At 43.1% G+C, this 18,038-nt stretch overlaps 2 protein-coding genes across 2 annotated transcripts in view; both read left to right on the forward strand.

The window, feature by feature from the left end:
• Positions 1-2,600, forward strand: part of LOC145395471 (tyrosine-protein kinase Drl-like) — a 6,071-nt gene extending 3,471 nt beyond the window's left edge. Inside the window, exon 3 of the mRNA XM_080269071.1 lies at positions 2,316-2,600. Coding sequence (XP_080125197.1) covers positions 2,316-2,600 — 285 coding nt within the window. The remainder of the gene's footprint in view (positions 1-2,315) is intronic.
• Positions 2,601-10,832: 8,232 nt separating this feature from the next.
• On the forward strand, positions 10,833-17,456 carry LOC145395411 (tyrosine-protein kinase Dnt-like). Its single transcript, XM_080269014.1, has 8 exons — positions 10,833-11,008; positions 11,967-12,238; positions 12,455-12,582; positions 13,026-13,116; positions 13,344-13,542; positions 16,335-16,469; positions 16,703-16,862; positions 17,208-17,456. The coding sequence occupies exons 1-8, from the start codon at positions 10,833-10,835 to the stop codon at positions 17,454-17,456; spliced, it is 1,410 nt and encodes a 469-aa protein (XP_080125140.1).
• The last annotated feature ends 582 nt before the right edge of the window (positions 17,457-18,038 follow it).

Raw genomic sequence — 18,038 nt, forward strand, 5'->3', positions numbered from 1 at the left:
TAATAATTCATAATGCATCATAATAACTGCGAGACAATACATATGAGATCCTTCCAAACCATTATATACAGTACTAGGGCTATAATGCAGGAATTAGCATACCCATACATCGATAAATAAAAAGGGATAATACGCAAAGTAGAAAAAGATGTATAGCCTATTTATGCGGTTATACTGAGAAAGGATTAATAGAATGATGTGTTGAAGCTGCAAGGGTATTAGACTGCCCTGGTGGATGGGAAATTGTGTGTATAACAGAATTGTGGTTGACAATGGTGAGAGGGATTACATAGGGACGAGCAGAGTGGATTTAGATATCTCGGTCTCGTAGGCGATATAAAATTCAGTTGGTGAGGTTGATCTGGCATGTGACATTGAATCGAGAATCTAGAAAGCTCAAATGACTGAATGACTTAGCCTGGTATTCTGCTTGTTGTCTATGCTTTCTGGTTCCCGCCTTTGGATTCCTAATACCACATATATTAACCCATTCAGTCTGGTGACATTTTTTATTGATGTACACCTGTTCTTTAATAATTTTGTTCTTTTATAGTCCTTTCAGTGCTCATGTTACTGCCCACAGCAGTATATGGGCAACACTAACCAACAACATTATCATCACACGTCCTATTACGATGGTGGTCACTCAATTCACGATATATATATTTTTTGTTTCGGGGCCGTGGCCATTGCTGGTTATGGGTACAAACGATACAGGTGATGGCTTTGGAGCACTCTGTTTCTAGGGGTGCCCCTCAGATAATGAAAATATATTCTAAATTTTACTGTATCAAAATTAAGTTCAGATCAAGGTGTATACTACTACTACTACTACTGAGAACAACAACAATAACTATAATAATAATAATAATAAAATAATAATAATAATAATAAATAATAATAATAATAATAATAATTAATAATAATAATAATAATAATAGTTTCTTGTCTGATACAGGCTTTACCATAACCAAAGTCATTCAGAAAAAAAAAAAAAAAAACTATTGTAAGAAAAATCCACCGAAGCATATTATAGTTCGTTCATTAATCCCTATTTCTAAACAATACTTGAAATATGCATGCTATATAAAGCACTCAAAAGGGTTTTGGTCTAATCTAACAATTTTTGGGACCACGACTTGCAAGATTTTAATATTCCTTTTCATACTTTCGTGTATCGTGTATCAGTGTTTTGGTACTGGCGTCTCTTAATATGCTTATATGATTTCACTTGACACCGTACGGCTTCACCTTAACTTGGCCCAGATTTTCGTCCTTTTGCAGCATAATCCCCGCAGCCCATTGCGAAAAAGGGACAATACTACGGTTCTACATCATTTCCATAGCACTTCTCCGTGACTGTCCATCAACTCGTGTCATTCTTTTGCTCTAACTCAGCATTCAAGTTTGGAGGATGGCAATATTGGGCCAAGTTAGAGTAAAAGGGGTATGTGTAAAACGCAGATGGGGTAGTTCAGGGAGGCGTTCAATATAGTCCTTTTTAGGGCCCCCGGAAGGCTAGAACCAACACTCAGCGTGGCAACACCCAGAATGACCATCTTCCTGTCTGGGATTACTAGTTATAAAAATACACTGGATGAGGGGAGTAATTTGGTGGGAGGGCAGTCAAATGGTGGGTAACAGAGCGACTTGGAGGCGTTTTATCTGTGGCCACCCTTTGTGGGATTAGGGCGTCGGGCTATAGGTAGACAAATAGAAAAATACACTGGACAGGAGTAGATAGAAATGCTCATGCTTCCAGGCTCTTACCACTGCTGTGTGGTTGTGAGCAGCCAAAAACATCAACAAGATAATACAGCAGGACTGGTTACAAATGACTGCACATTCAAACGGCACGAGAAGAATGCGACTGTAACCAAAATATCCCTTTTCTCTGGATCTGGCCCTAAACTAGTTAGTCCACTCCCTGAGGCCAGCATGTCTCACAAAGACTCGAATCCGTCAATAACATTTCCCACCAGCACTAACAACTTCACTGGAGAACTGTCACGAACCCAAGTAGCATCGATACTGCCGTCAAAAAGTGTGAATGATAATATTGGTTCAGTTGATGACGTGGTTTATACTTTCTGTTGTTAATATAGCAACACCCTACGTCAATGTCTCAGTCGCTGGCATCACATTCTAGCGTTGATTTATTGCTACAAACCAACATTCAACAAGGAGAGGTGGCAGTTTTAGGTCAAGCAGGAGTAAACCGAGTATAGTAAAATGTATAAACAGTTTCGCTCAGTTGATGAACCAAACAGTACTAAGCCTGTAATTCAGTGTCATGTGTGTGCTGCTTTGTACAGTACATTGTTGTGGTCCTGCAGGTGGTGTACAACATGGCCATCTGGCGTAACGAGACAGAGGGTGGAGGTTCAGCCATGGCCAAACCATCTGTCAATATACCCCTCACTGGTAACGTGCCCACCCACCCCGTCACCTTCAGGCTGGACCTGCCCTGCCTGGGTACCCGCAGCGCAGAGGTGGATATCGTCCTTAACATCAACGTGACATCACCCACACCACGCACACCACCCACCACACTTTACTTCAAGCGACGCAAGATCTGCCTCAAGGGTACGCCAGTGTGATGAGTGTAGAATGTTGGTGGGAGTACTGTGTAATGTATAATGTTGGTGGGTGTATAGTGGTGGTGGGTGTATAATGTTGGTGGGTGTATAATGTTGGTGGGTGTATAATGTTGGTGGGTGGATGTATAATGTTGGTGGGTGTATAATGTTGGTGGGTGTATAATGTTGGTGGGTGTATAATGTTGGTGGGTGTATAATGTTGGTGGGTGTATAATGGTGGTGGGTGTATAATGGTGGTGGGTGTATAATGGTGGTGGGTGTATAATGGTGGTGGGTGTATAATGTTGGTGGGTGTTTAGTGGTGGTGGGTGTATAATGTTGGTGGGTGTTTAGTGGTGGTGGGTGTATAATGTTGGTGGGTGTATAGTGGTGGTGGGTGTATAATGTTGGTGGGTGTATAATGTATAATGTTTGTAATGTTGGTGGGTGTATAATGTATAATGTTGGTGTGTGTATAATGTTGGTGGATGTATAATGTTGGTGGGTGTATAATGTTGGTAGGTGTAACAAGCAAAATAAATCGCTTAGGAAGAGGTGTTAGGGAGCGTCTTACTGTCAAGAATTCGGGCCCAGGTGTATAATGTTGCTAAGGTGAAATGGTTTTAATTAATCAGCTTCATTAGTGGCATTTCAGGTCCAGGCAGGTCATTCACGTCTTCAGCCTAATTGAGTCTCTTTAGGGAAGATTAGTGTAATAAATGGTTAATTAGGCAAAATTAGGTCCTATTTCTTCAGCTGGTCCAATTTGGCTCATTTAAATCATAGCAGTCATTTAGAATCAAGATAATTATTTACGTCGTTAGGTCAGGTCTTTTTACTTGGTTCCAGTTATGTTTATTTAGATCTTGTTTAGCCCATTTATCTATCCATTGCCATACGCCTTAATCCCGTAAGGGGTGGCCACAAACAAATCGCCTCCATGTCCATTTAACTGTTTACAAATCATGTTCAGTCACATCATGCCAGGTCTTATCACACCCATTCAGAACTTAGGGCCAGTCTATACTCCTTTCACTCTAACGTGGCAGAGTTTTCGTCCCTTTGTAGCTCAGTCCTTGTACAGGTAGCTCAGTGGCAGAAAAGATTACACCTCTGCAGCCTTTCCATGTCAGTTCCTCGCGACACCACATTCTAGTTATCAAACTGTTGCAACTCAGCACTCAAGATGGGGATATGGCAATTTTAGGTCGTCACAATTTTAGGTATATGAGAGAGGGGGTGTGAGCTGGGAGTAGGGCAACGATATGGCGGCTGACAGGGCGACATGGAGGCGATTTGTTTGTGGCCACTCCTTTCGGGATTAAGGCGTCTGGCAATAGATAGATAGACAATTTTAGGTCAGGTCACAGTTAAAAGGGTCTAGCCATTCAGACTTATTTCAGTCAGCTTCAGACCCAAGTGTATCAACTCCCTTCAAATCCGTCTGGTCGACGTTTTGATTCAGCAGATAATTTTGCGTCTTTTTCAGCTACTTTAGTTCATTTTAGGTCTTTCAGTATATTTAATTTACTTGTGCTTTAGGTTATTTTAGGTCTTTTCGGTATACCTTATCTAATTTACTTGTGCTTTAGGTTATTTTAGGTCTTTTCGGTATATCTGATTCACTCGTGTTATAGGTTATTTTAGGTCGGTATATTCAATTTACTTGTCTATCTATCATCTATAGCCCGACGCCCTAATCCCGCAAAGGGTGACCGCAGACAAAACGCCACCAAGTCGCTCTGTCACCCACCATTTGACTACCCTCCCTCAACTCACGCCCCCTTCCTCATATACCCTCAACTCCATCCCTCCCCTTCATCCTCGGTCTTCCCCTCCCACCACCTCACCTACATACACCGTCTAAGTCAGTCGTTCATTCTCCATTCTCTCCACATGTCCAGATCACCTCAGTGTATTTCTCCTAATCTTCTCAACCACATCCACATCCACCCCACAAAGTTTCTTCACTTCTTCATTCGTCAACCTGTCCCTCCATGTCACTCCACATGCTCCTTTCAAGTAACTCATTTCCACTACTCTCACTCTTGACTTGTTCCCCTCTTGCAAGGTCCACGCCTCGCTTCCATACGTCAGGATAGGGATCACAATACTATCATGCAGTGACTTCCTAACTTCCATACTCACCTCCCTATTTCTCATCACTGCTTTCAGTGAACCAACAACCTTCCTTCCCTGCTGTACCCTTTCAAGCACTTCATCCCCCAAAGTTCCATCCTTACTCATCATACTACCCAAGTACTTGAATGCATTCACACTCTCCATATCCTCATCATCCAACCTCACTGTACATTCTGTGACTTCATTCCTCTCAAACACCATAACTTTATTCTTGTTTACTTTAACTTTCAGATTCCTCCTCCTACACACTGTCCCAAATTCATTTACCAAACCTTGCAACTCCCATTCATCTTCACTCAACAATACTGTATCATCAGCAGACGAGAACACCGGAATCTTCCAAATCTCACCCTCATTCATAAGAGCCACCCCCACATCCACTGCCCTACCTCGCACCTGCTTTACAATCCTATCCATGTATACAGTATATTAAACAGCCATGGAGACATCACACAACCTTGTTTCAGTCCCATATTGAGATCAAAGAACTGACTCAGTTCACCATCCACTCGCACCGAAGCCCTAGCTCCTTCGTACATACTCTTCACAGCACTCAGCAAACTCTCCTCCACTTCATATATTCTTAAAACCTTCCACATACCTTGCCTATCTATTCTGTCATAAGCTTTCCCCAAGTCCATGAAGGCAGCATACATTTTCTTTCCCGTCTCTAGATACTTCTCACTAAACATCTTAGAACAAATATCTGATCTTTACACCCTTATCCCTTCCTAAATCCCCCTTGTTCCTCTCCAACTAGCTCCTCTGTCATATTCCTAACCCTATCAGTGAGTATTCAACCATATATTTTTCCAGTCATACTAAGAAGGCAATTACCCCTATGGTTACCACAGACTTCTCTCTCCCTTTTTACTTTGTACAAAGGAACAATTATACCTGATTTCCAGTCCTCTGGAACCCTTCCCTCTTCCCAAACCAATCTACACAACTTCAATATCCACTCCACAACAATCTTACCCTCATACCTCAGCATTTCACCACACACTTCATGAATTCCTGGGGCCTCTCCCATCTTGATCTTCATTACTTCCACTCCTTTCGCCCTACTGATCTCTTCTTCCCTTCTCTCATCTCTTTTTCTCCTAGCCATTCCCCAGCCACCTATACTGGCACTGCTCTCACTCTCTGCATTCAACAGATCCTCAAAGTGCTCCTTCCATCTCCTCAATTTCTCTCTCTTATCCACCAACAATCTATTATTCCTATCTTTCACTCCCCCACTATTTCCTCTTTCACACTGCCTTACTTTCTTAACCTCCTTCCAAAACAATTTCCTACTCTCCCTCCATTTCACACTGAGATTCCTCCTATACTCTTCATCCACTTTCTTCTTACTCTCCTTCACCAGTCTCTTCACCTCGCTTCTCCTTTTCTTTTTTTAAATTTGAGGAAGAAGGAAGCAAAAGACATGAGCCCGCAATAACAGCTCCCTCCAAGAGAAAAACAAAATACAAGAGAGAGCCAAATTCAAGATCCGATCATTTCGAAATGCCTGGAACACTGCGTTGGAAAGACTGGAGATCATAGGAAGCAGGAAATACAGAGGCAGACAGTTCCAGACTTGACATGTTGCGTGAGTGAAGGACTGGGAGTAACGGTTAACGCTTGCATTAGAGAGTTGGACAGAAAAAGGATGAGAGTGTGCTGAGTGCTATGTGCCCGTCGTAGAGGTTGAGGAATACATGCAGACAATTCAGAGAAGCAGTGATCATTGAAGTAGCAATAGCAAAGAGATAAAGATGCAACAGTGCGCCGAAGAGACAGAGGTTGAAGAGAGTCAGTCAGAGGAGGAGAGTTAATAAGATGAAAAGCCTTTGACGCCACCCTATTAAGAGCTGTATGTGGGGAGCCTCCCCACACATGAGAGTTGTACTCCACACAGGGGCAGATAAAACCCCTGTATAGAGTCAACAATTGTGCAGGGGTAAAGAAGGAATGGAGTTGGCTTAGCACACCTAATCTCTTGGAAGCAGATTTTACAAGAGATATAATTTAATCATTCCAAGATAAGTCCCGAGTAAATGAAACCCCAAGCATGTTCAAGGATGATGCAGGATTAAGCTGAATATTATTAAACATTAGTGGGTATACCTATGGAATATTTTGTCAGGTTGATAGGTGTAAGAACTGAGTCTTAGATGCATTAAAATCAACCAGATTATTTTTACCCCAGTCAGAAATACGAGCCAAGTCAGACATTAGGTGTGCCCTACCCTCATCCCTTGTTTGTTGAAGTAACTGCTGAGATGGGCGTTGCAAGAACCGAATGGAGAGGTGAAGGGTGGAGTCATCAGCGTATGAGTGAATTGGTTAGATGTACAGCTTAGGAGGTCATTGATGAATAAAAGGAAGAGAGTTGGTGATAGGACAGAGCCCTGAGAAACACCACTGTTGTTAGATCTAGGAGAAGAACGATGGCCGTCTACAACAGTGGCTATAGAATGACCAGAAAGGAAGCTAGCGATGAAGGCACAGATAGGATAGAAACCGTAAGAGGGCAGTTTGAAAATGAATGATTTATGCCAGACTCGATCGAAAGCGTTTGAGATGTCAAGTGCAGTGGCAAAGCTTTCGCCAAAGTCCCGGAAGGAGGATGACCAGGAGTCTGAAAGGTAGGTGAGAAGATCGCCAGTGGAGCGTCCCTGATGGAACCCGTACTGACGGTCAGAAAGAAGGCTGTGATAGGAAAGATGCCTTAAAATTTTTCTATTAAGAATTGACTTGAAAACGTTTGAAATACACGATGTTAAAGCAATTGGACGATAGTTAGAGGGTTGGGAATGGTCACCCTTTTATGGGACTGGCTGAATGAGAGAAAACTTCCAGAAGAAGGAAAGGTACAAGTTGATAGACAAAGGCGAAAGAGTTTACCCAGGCAGGGTGTAAGCACAGAAGCACTGTTTTTGAGAACAACAGGAGGAACTTCATCAGATCCTTATGCCTTGTTAGTATTGAGGCCAGTGATGGCAGAAAATACATCAGCTAAAGAAATTTTAATGTCAGCCATGAGGAAGTCAGAGGGGTGAAGTGATGGAGGAACAGCACCGGAATAGTCTAAGGTGGAATTAGAGGAGAACGTCCGAGTGAAGAGATCTGCTTTATCAGTAGGAAAATAGCTACAGAACCATCAGAGTAGAAAAGAGGAGGGAAGGATGATGAGGTAAAGTTGTTAGAAAGGTTTTTGGCAAGGTGCCAGAAGGAGTGGGAAGAATTCGAGTTGGAGAGTTGAGAGCATTTATTTTTAGCAGAGCGAAGAACAGACAGCACGATTCCGGGCAGAAACGTAAAGATGATGTGATTCACGGGTGGGTTGGCTCCGGGACCTTTTGTAGACCCTCTCCTTGTTGCGGACAGCATTAGAACAAGCGTGATTAAACCAAGGCTTTCTTGCGTTAAAGGATACGAGAAGAAATGTATGCTTCCATGCTCAAAAGAATAACCTCCGTAATGCGTAAGGCACACTCAGATGGCTCCCGGCCATGGAATCAATAATCATTCCAGGGAAAATAGAAGAAGTACTGCCTGAGGGCCTCCCAATCTGCAGCTCCAAAGTGCCACAGACGACGTTTCTTTGGAGGGTCCACAGGCTGCACCAGAGTGATAGGACAGGTTAAGGTGATAAGGTTGTGATCAGAGGAGCCCAACGGAGAGAAAAGATTAACAGTGTATGCAGAAGGATTAGTTGTGGGCGATTGTATGTGCACATATGCACGTCCAATCGCCCACGCTTGTATACCTACTTTCATCCTCACCCATACAGTCCTTGCACCCACTGTTCCATATTCTCTTATATTCTCCTTCCACTTCTTGCTAATCATCAGACATACATATACCTCTCTCTTCTCTCTCTCATCTTCTCCCCTACCTCTACTCGCTAGCCATTCACTATATGCCTTCTTCTTTTGTTACACAGCTCTTTTCACCTCATCATTCCACCATGCTCTCCATTGCACACCCCTGCATCTCCTCCTCACTCCACAAACCACCTCACATCCTGCACCTATCTCTTCCGTGAATATCTTGCATACGTCTTCTACCCCATCCATCTGCTCTAACTCACACCTTCCCAATCTTTTTTCGACTGTGCTCTTATACTTTGCCATTTTCTCACTATCTTGCAACGTCTCCACTCTTCTCACAGGAGATATTTCCTCCTGTCTTCCCCTTCGTCTCTTCACCAATTTTCTTTGCAGCTTTACCTTGGCCATCAATAAGTGATGGTCCGAGACTCAATTCCCCCACCCTCTCCACACTCTTGCATCCAACACTTGTCTTCTCATTCGCTCATCCACACACACGTAGTCTATCATTGCCTTTCGATAAACAAGCTCACCATCCATCCTCCTCATTACTCTCCATGTATACCTGTGGATCATCTTATGCCGAAAGTAGGTGCTGGCTATTGCCAACACCTTACCAGCACAGATGTCCACCAAAGCACTACCATTCCCATTAACTTCAGCTGGCACACCCCACTGACCAACCACTCCATCCACTCGTACATTCCCAACTTTGCCATTCATGTCTCCAATCAAAAACGCTCTCTCGCACCTCTCAAATTTGTCCACACATGCTTCTACACTTGCCCAAAACTCATCTTTCACTCTTGCCACTCGGTTCGCTGTCGGCGCATATGCACGTACAATCGTCCACGCTTGTATACCTACTTTCATCTTCACTCATACAATCCTTGCACCCACTGTTCCATACCCTCTTATATTCTCCATCCACTTCTTGCTTATCATCAGACATACTCCCTCTCTTGCCCTGTCATTCTCATTAACTCCCGCACATATTCCTAAACCGTATTCCCATTCACTCACCCTTTCACCTTGCCATTTAGTTTCAGTAAGTCCACATATATCCACTCTTGCATCCTCAAGTACCTGAAGAATCTCTCTCTCTTTCACTTCATCATTCACTCCTCTCACATTCCATATCCCCACCCTCAGAATGTCCTTTGTCCGTTCCTTAGTCGTCAACGTATGGTCCGTCCGGGTCCGAGGCGCTTTATTTGCTTGTTTAGTTAGTTCTTTTTACAGGGTGGGGCACTAACCCACCACCAACCCTTTTAGTTGCCTTGTACGACTAGCAGGGATACTGGGGGAGTATTCTTGCAACTCCCCTACCCCTAGGGGGTAGGTTAATTTAGGTCTTTTCGGTATATTCAATTTGCTCGTGTTTTAGGTTATTTTAGGTCTTTTCAATATACCAAATTTACTTGTGCTTTAGGTTATTTTAGCTCTTTCAGTATATGAAATTTACTCGTGCTTTAGGTTATTTTAGGTCTTTTTGGTATATTTAATTCGCTTGTGCTTTAGGTTATTTTAGGTCTTTTCGGTGTACCTTGTCTAATTTACTCGTGGTTTAGGTTATTTTAGGTCTTTTCAGGTTACTTAAGGTCAACTAATCGATGTTGGACAATAAATTTCTATTGTGACAATACCTATGAAGATGTGTGCCAAAAATTAGTCCTATTCTGTATGTGCATTGGTTTTTTAGGTATGTAGGTTCATATCTGTGTAACTCACTATGGCCATCAAATAATATAGCAATGCATATACATTGCTCTGATGTTAGTTCTTGATTCATTGAGTGATTATTTTAATGTTAACTACATAACTGAGCGTTTGGTGGGGAAAAATGGTTTGGGTTGTCAGAGATGAGTAGGTGAGACAGAGTGGGAGAGTGGAAAGCAGAATACACCCTGTGACTTGGACGTTCCATGAGGGACATTGTTCTCCTTGGAGAGATACAAATTCCTGCCAGAAAACATAAAAAGCGAGCAGAAAAAAGTGGATATCAGCAAAGGAAGAGAGGGACTTGCTAGATTGGTGGAGGGTGGTAGGGTAAGGCGGGGCTAGGCCTGTACACCCAGTAAGCATCTGTGTTATGGGTGGAATGGTATGTGTATTTGATTTTACATCAGAGTGTCCTTCAAGAATCAGAGGAAACAGACTAGATAACCATAGAAACTCATTTTTCCATTTTTTCAATACAAGGTCAATTACAAGCTCGCGGAAAAAGTGAGGATTTCATTACTAAACGTTATATGAATTCCCTTTCCATGCGCCAGGTCAATCAGCTAAAATGTACTCTCCTCACGTGAGTCCTTCTGGTGAGGGAGGTGGAGGGTGGTGGCAGGTGGTGGTGTGTTATGTGGTTCCTGTCCTGGCCGGCCTTACACTTGTCCTCACAGTGATTGGCATCGTTGTATACATCAGGAGGAGAAGGCACAAGACAACCACAGCCCACAAAACGCTTGAGTAAGTGACTAATGTAGATTGGTTGTGTAAAGAAACTACCTGGAAGAATGACAGCAAAGACCACTGTGTAATAACCTGCAATGTTTTCCCATCCTCATCACTTCACCATAGGCTATGAAAAGTGTCAGTGAGTGTGTGTGTGTGTGTGTGTGTGTGTGTGTGTGTGTGTGTGTGTGTGTGTGTGTGTGTGTGTGTGTGTGTGTGTGTGAGTAAGTAAGTAAGTAGTTGTCAAGATGTCGTTTCATAGACCTGGATGAGATAAGGGAAATTATATGGATAGGATGGTGGCAAATGCTGAGGCACAATGAGAGAAGTGTACCCTGTGTAGATGGATGATATTGGCCATCTGGTAACCACGGGAGTCATTTTTTTCAAGAGAGCACATTAGAACAGGTGGGGTGGCCAGAGAGTAGTGAGCAGAATGGGCTGGGATGTTGGGTAGTTGGGCGAGGCAAGGAGATATATCATTTTATAATGGGTGTATTGCCTAATTCAGTAAGCTTTGAATCAGATTTCTTGTATAAATTCGATGAGGGATAAAAAATAGGTGGACTGACTGATAGTAGAGAGGACTGGGTGGCGAGAAGGTAAACAGGTGTCTTCCCAGATACTTGACATCTTCCGCCAAAGGTACAGGAAAGTATTATTCTGGGGGTTATTCCATCCCTCCCTTAAGCTTGGTACTTATTCCTCAAATCAAAACATCTATACTTTTCCGTAACTTGGCCCAAGTTTTCGTCCTTTGCAGCTTATTTTACGTAGCTTGGTGGCAGAAAAATCACTACTACGACTGTGCATCCTTTCCATAGCACTTCTTCGTGACTAACTGTATATTCTAATGTTATTTCTTGCTAAAACTAATCAATATACAGTATAGAGACGGTAATTCTGGGCCAGATTAGAGTAAAACACGGTAATGTCATCAGCTGATATTAACTAGATCTGTACATGATTTCAGAGTGAAGGATGTGATGAAAAAGCCCAGGAGTGGCAAGACAGTGGTGTACGACTCTACTTACACCCTCCCTGCCTCCATCACCAGCAACTGCTACGCCTCCCTCAGAAAGCTCCCCACCCCCATCACCCCACACACCCCAGGCACACTCACCCTCCCCCACACTCACACCCCCACCCATATCCACGTCACTGCCAGCCTCTCCCTCACACCATGCAGCGGGAAGGGTGACGGACGGGACGCGTTTGGTGTTAGTAAGGACAGTGGCCGCAGGCGTACATTAGATATGAAGCGAGACAAAGGCTACAGAGATGTAAACGATGTCAGTGAAGACAGAGACAGCTGGGGTGTGAGTGAAGTCAGTAGAGACAAAGGTTGCAGGAAAATGTGTGGCCTCAGTGAAGACAGAGACAGTAGAGGCATTAGTGAAGTCAGCAAAGACAGAGGCTATAGGAACATATGTGGCCTCAATGAAGACAGACACAGTACAGGCGTTAGTGAAGTCAGCAGAGACAGTGGCTGCAGAGACACGTGTCAGTCATCTGGCTCCCACGGCAGGTCAGAGGTGATCGTAGACCCCATCAGGGCTGAGATGCAAGGGAGATTCCGCCAGATGCAGGTGAGTAGATGAAAACACGGGAGGATGGGCAACTGTAAGCAGAATAATCAGTCAGCCTGCTGACACACTGAATACAGTAGCTTATCTACAAATTTTGATCCATATTTTCCCATGTGTAACTAAATTTGCTCCTCTCTCAGTTTACACTAGATTATAAGAACAGGTGTCTCTGTGCATCGCCAGTCCGACTGCCTTATGTGTGATGGGCTGCCCACAGAAATTCCACGTGTTCTGTCTCCCAGATCTTGAACACCATTTCCCATTTCCTTGTTCAAGGTCCCCTACATATTACCCAAGTATTAATATACTGGTAATGACATTGTATTCTTAAAATTTTATATATGTAGTAAACTGATGGACTAGAAAGAGAAAACACAAAGTGCAGAACAGGAACCAAAATTATTCACCGTTTTGCAAACCTGACCCATCTCTGGTGTGTACAGGTGGAGCGACAAAGGGTTCGTCTCACCGCTGTGGTACAAGAGGGATCCTATGGGCAAGTGTTGAGGGGCTGGATCCAGCGTGAGTGTCCAGGTACAATATAATCACAACCTCTCTTTAGCCTGAACTGTGAATATGTCTGCTTATTTATACTGTACTTTTTATCGTAAGACACTAATATCAAATACTTAACAACCCCCCAAATGCGAATATTTACATGAAGAAATACGACTCATTAAGGGCTTCGAGAAACCCGTTTGCTGCTACTGAGACCTTTGATGCATTAACTGGTGAAAATCCTGTCTCTACAACTTCCCCAGAGCCAGATCAGGAGGTGGTGATAAAGACTGTGAAGGATGACGCCCCGCGTGAGGAAGTGGTGGCGCTGTACAGGGAAGGCACACACCTCCTCAACCTCCACCACAGGAACGTCCTCACTGTGCTTGGCGTCTCCTTGGCTCAAAACTCTTCTCCCTTCCTCATCTATCCCCGCCACCACCACCACAACAACCTCAAACAGTGAGTATCATCTCTGTTTTTCATATTTTCGATGTTTCATCGTAAAATGCTGAAGTTTGTCTCCATGGCATTAGAAAAAATTTTGTCGGATGGAACTTAACACTTCACTAAGGATGATAATGACAACAGGCACAACACCAATGTAAAGCCCCATATCTTACATGACGGGAAAGTTTCGTAGTGAGGTGCCATACTAGAACACTTGGAAAGGTGTTAAAAATCGTGAAAAACAAAAACAACGCAAAGCGGTGCCAAGGGACAGCAAACCCGTCCCTTGTAGTCATTTTAGTGCTGACGTATAAACACAACAGGATATCTACTCAACAATGTCACATATCAAATTTGGAGTAAATCGGGTGAAAATTGACGATTTTATGCCCATTTGAAGTTTTGGGCCCGACCCACCTGACACTGACTCCCCTACTGCTAACTGGGGGGTGACCCCCTGATATAATGAGGCATGTTATTCGACGTAGATTTGAAAGATGCACCTTTAGATTTTTTCATGATGATATGACGAATTTGAAAGGAATTATGGCGATTTCTTTTTCTACATTCTTTTCTTCATTTTGGGGGGCCTACAGCCTTGGCCCAATGTGGCCCAAAATTTATCCAGGTTATCAAAAGGTCATAGCCCATCATCCTTGTAATTTTTGTCAAAATGGCACCAGTAGTTTTCGCGGAAAGTTATTAACAGACAGACAGACAAACGAACAAACAGACAAACCGAGTGAAACCAATACCCGTCCCCGCTCCATACAGGCAATTAAAACGCAAACTGAAATTGCAGCAGTATTAGCAAGACATCAGAAGGATCCCTTAAGTATGTTACTACAAGAATGTATATATCTTTAAATGTAGCTCTAAAATCGTTAAGTTGTAAATCGTTGTAAACACGAGAGTCTTCATGATAAAGTGGTCCCCTCTTAGCTGGAGACACAAAAAAAGCAAATTAGCATGAACTAGTAGATGTTGGCAGCATACACAAAATGGCTGTAACTAACATTCTACTTACTGCTGTCTACACATATATTACATAATACACCGAAAATGATCATCCAAATAATTTTCATTTGAACAAATTAACACAGTTCCAAAAAATATCATTATGGTAATATCATAAAGAAATGTATTAGGAAAGTGACAGGAGAATTGAGTGATATATGGTTAGTAACTTATCCTGCCTGGGATCAGTGGCCATGTGACAAGCCACACACACAAAGCGAGTAGTAACAGAAGCTGGCTTGAGTCCAGGCATTCGAACAAGAGAGTGATACCAAACCTACTGCTTCATTACAAATTAGTGGTTCTAAAATGATGGTCGTGAGGATATTCCAAACTGATGAAGATTATTCCCCTGAATATTATAATTTTTCAGAATAAATAAAATGTTATATACAATCGGTAGAATGCACTGGACGAAAAAACATAAATTATCACGCTATAAACACAAGAATTTTAAAGTGGCTGGGAATTTAGATGTACAGCAGATACAATATTTGAATGCCTTCAGTATTCTAAATATTCGGCTCAGCTCATGAATAACCCCCTTGTGATTGCTGGAAAAGGGTAGGAACCTTCTGAAGAACCAGTCAACTTCAGTAAGTAAGAAATATCAGATGTTGTGACTACCGTGATTAAAGCAATGAACCGCTGTTGCCTCTCCTGACATTGAGAGGGCTCTTCCTTCATGCTGTGGGATCTTTGTATGCAGGATGTGTTAGGAGTGTAATGCTGTGTGGTAGTGGGATCTGGGCAGTAAAGTAAGAGGATATTCGCAGGCTTAAACGTACAGAAACGACAACAATTGGATGGATGTGTAATGCGTCCTTGAATGCGACGCTTGGGGGTACGGGGTAGGAATACGAATGAAGAGATGAGAGGACGGATAGGACTGGAGCATATTGGTGTTGTGATGACGAGGTGTAGACTGAGATGTTTTGGGCTTGTTGAGGGGATGGAGGATGCCAATTTTGTGCAGAAGGTGAGAAGTGTGAACGTCGGGACTAGAGTTGCGAGAGGCAGACCGAAAAAGACCTGCCCCATCATTTTGGGTCACCGGGAATATATAGTATTTACGGTCACAGCAAAAAAATAAATAAAAGTTTGGCAAGCACTTCTATAACTAACTGTGAATCCCTTTGCACCACCACAACTGCACACAGTAAGGCCTGTTCCCGCTACATATAAGTACTTTTATAACAGCCAATACAGTAATTTTTTCAACACAATGACATTTTATCTTGCCGCCGCTAACTTCTTTTATTCAGCCTGTAAATTTTTTTATAAGTTATTAGTCGATTTAAGTCACACTTGTTGTCACATTTGCCCCATCATGTTCTTGAGTGGGAACCATGATTCAGTGCTGGCTGGCAACACCTGAGAGTGATTATGTGACAATGGCCAATATTCCCGTTGAGTAAGGAGGCTCCCGGACACCTCTTCCTGAACGATTTATTTTCCAAACTACTCATTAATACCCTATTTTTTGTTTCTTATATCTGTTTAATATCGACATAGATTGCATGAACAACACAGAAGGATATAGGAACGGAGCAGAATCAGAAATAAACTAGTAAGGAAGTGGTGTTGGTAAGATTCTTAACCGCACGAGAATACCGTTCAGTGACACTGTCAAAACTGTGTCGACCATCTCTGACCAGGAAGGAAGAATAGTAATAGAATCTCCCCTCCTTAGATCTTAAGCTCTTTCTTATCTGCCTTAACAACCCATTATGCAGTCGACAGGCATAAATCTATTTTAATTAACCAACAACCTTGTCTGTATGCAGGTACCTACAGGAGCAGCGAGGGGGTCACCTGAGGGCGGCAGAGGTGGTGGACTTGGCGTTGCAGGCGGCTCATGGCCTCGCCTTCTTACACACAGCCAGTGTTGTGCATGGGGACATCGCTGCCAGGAACTGTGTGTAAGTCCTCATAATTCTACTAATATCCACATAATTCTACCAACATGTGCATCATAATACCGACCAACAGTTCAAACAGTTTCATATTATCTCAGTTTTATTTAATCTAAGGTAATTATTAACTTTTCCAAATCAACACTGCATAACAGAGTGGAAAGCAGCTTCATAAAACCTCAGTTACATTGAATCTAAACCTTATTATCCATCTTCCTAAACCAACTCCTGCACAAAAGAGTCAGTGACAACCTGGAGCTTCGACTCTCAGACGCGGCGCTGTCTCGAGACCTCTTCCCCGGCGACTATGAATCTGTGGATGGTGATGTGGCGCGACCGATTAAGTGGATGGCGCTGGAGGCTATCACTGAGAGGCTTGTGTCCACCGCCAGTGATGTGGTGAGTGGCTTAATGTTTATCACAGTGGGACGTGTTCGTGTTGGGCTGGGAGCTTCTTGAACATCTTCTCTGTGATGGATTTTGAACTCCATTCCTTAACCTCATCCTCATCCTCATCCTTATCATCATCATCATCATCCTGCCCTATTATCTCACAAACAAATCCCTTCCAGAATACTAACTTGTCTTTGTGTTAGTGTCAGTGGTCCTACAACAACAATATATATATACCGTAAAACAATGTAGGTTACCACCGTCGTCATTATGGGCTACTTCTCAACCTAAAATTAAACCATATCTTCTGCTCCACAAATACTAATCTGGTGGTGTTTGTGCGTGTGTCAGTGGTCGTTCGGTGTGCTGGTGTGGGAACTGACGACCCTGGCACAGCAGCCGTACACGGAGGTGTCGTGGTGTGAGATGGCCGAGTACCTGCGTCACGGTTACAGGCTGGCCCAACCCGTCAGCTGCCCCGACCACCTGTATGAAGTGATAGCCTTCTGCTGGGCCGTACACCCCCACCACCGACCCCACGCCAACCTCATCCTTGATTACCTCGCTGCCTTCCACAAACACCTACACACGTTCATCTGAGACATCCCTACAAGGACCACCAACCCCACGCCAACCTCATCCTTGACTACCTCGTTGCCTTCCACAAACACCTGCACACGTTCATCTGAGACACCCCTACAACGACCACCAACCCCACGCCAACCTCATCCTTGAGTGCCTCGCTGCCTTCCACAAACACCTGCACACGTTCATCTGATACCAGGAGATGGAGGTCAAGTATAACAAAATCAATCACATATGATGACCCAGCAGATATATAACACAGTATGAAAAAAAGCAGCATAATATTTGCACTGACACTTATCCTTCTCCAGATTATGGAAACTGTTTTCATTTGATTGTTTATCACTGAAGACATAAACTCTAGGGAACAAACACCAGATTTCTTGGAAGGAACAGTTTGTGGGCTCCTGGCCTTTGGTTCCTACTCCCTTGAATAAAAAAAGATAAGAATTAATATCTTTCTGAAGATAAAAATATAATGTTTAACAACTTTACGTGTCCCAGTGATAAAAGGCATAAAAAAATCATACTAAGTGGTATGAAAGAGTGCGAGAACAAAAGATTGTTATGATACTAAGAAATGCAGTCAGGTCAGCG

The sequence above is a fragment of the Coenobita brevimanus genome, chromosome 31 (genome assembly GCF_032717465.1).
Source record: "Coenobita brevimanus isolate Jiangsu-jjx chromosome 31, ASM3271746v2, whole genome shotgun sequence".
NCBI classification, from domain to species: Eukaryota; Metazoa; Arthropoda; class Malacostraca; order Decapoda; family Coenobitidae; genus Coenobita; species Coenobita brevimanus.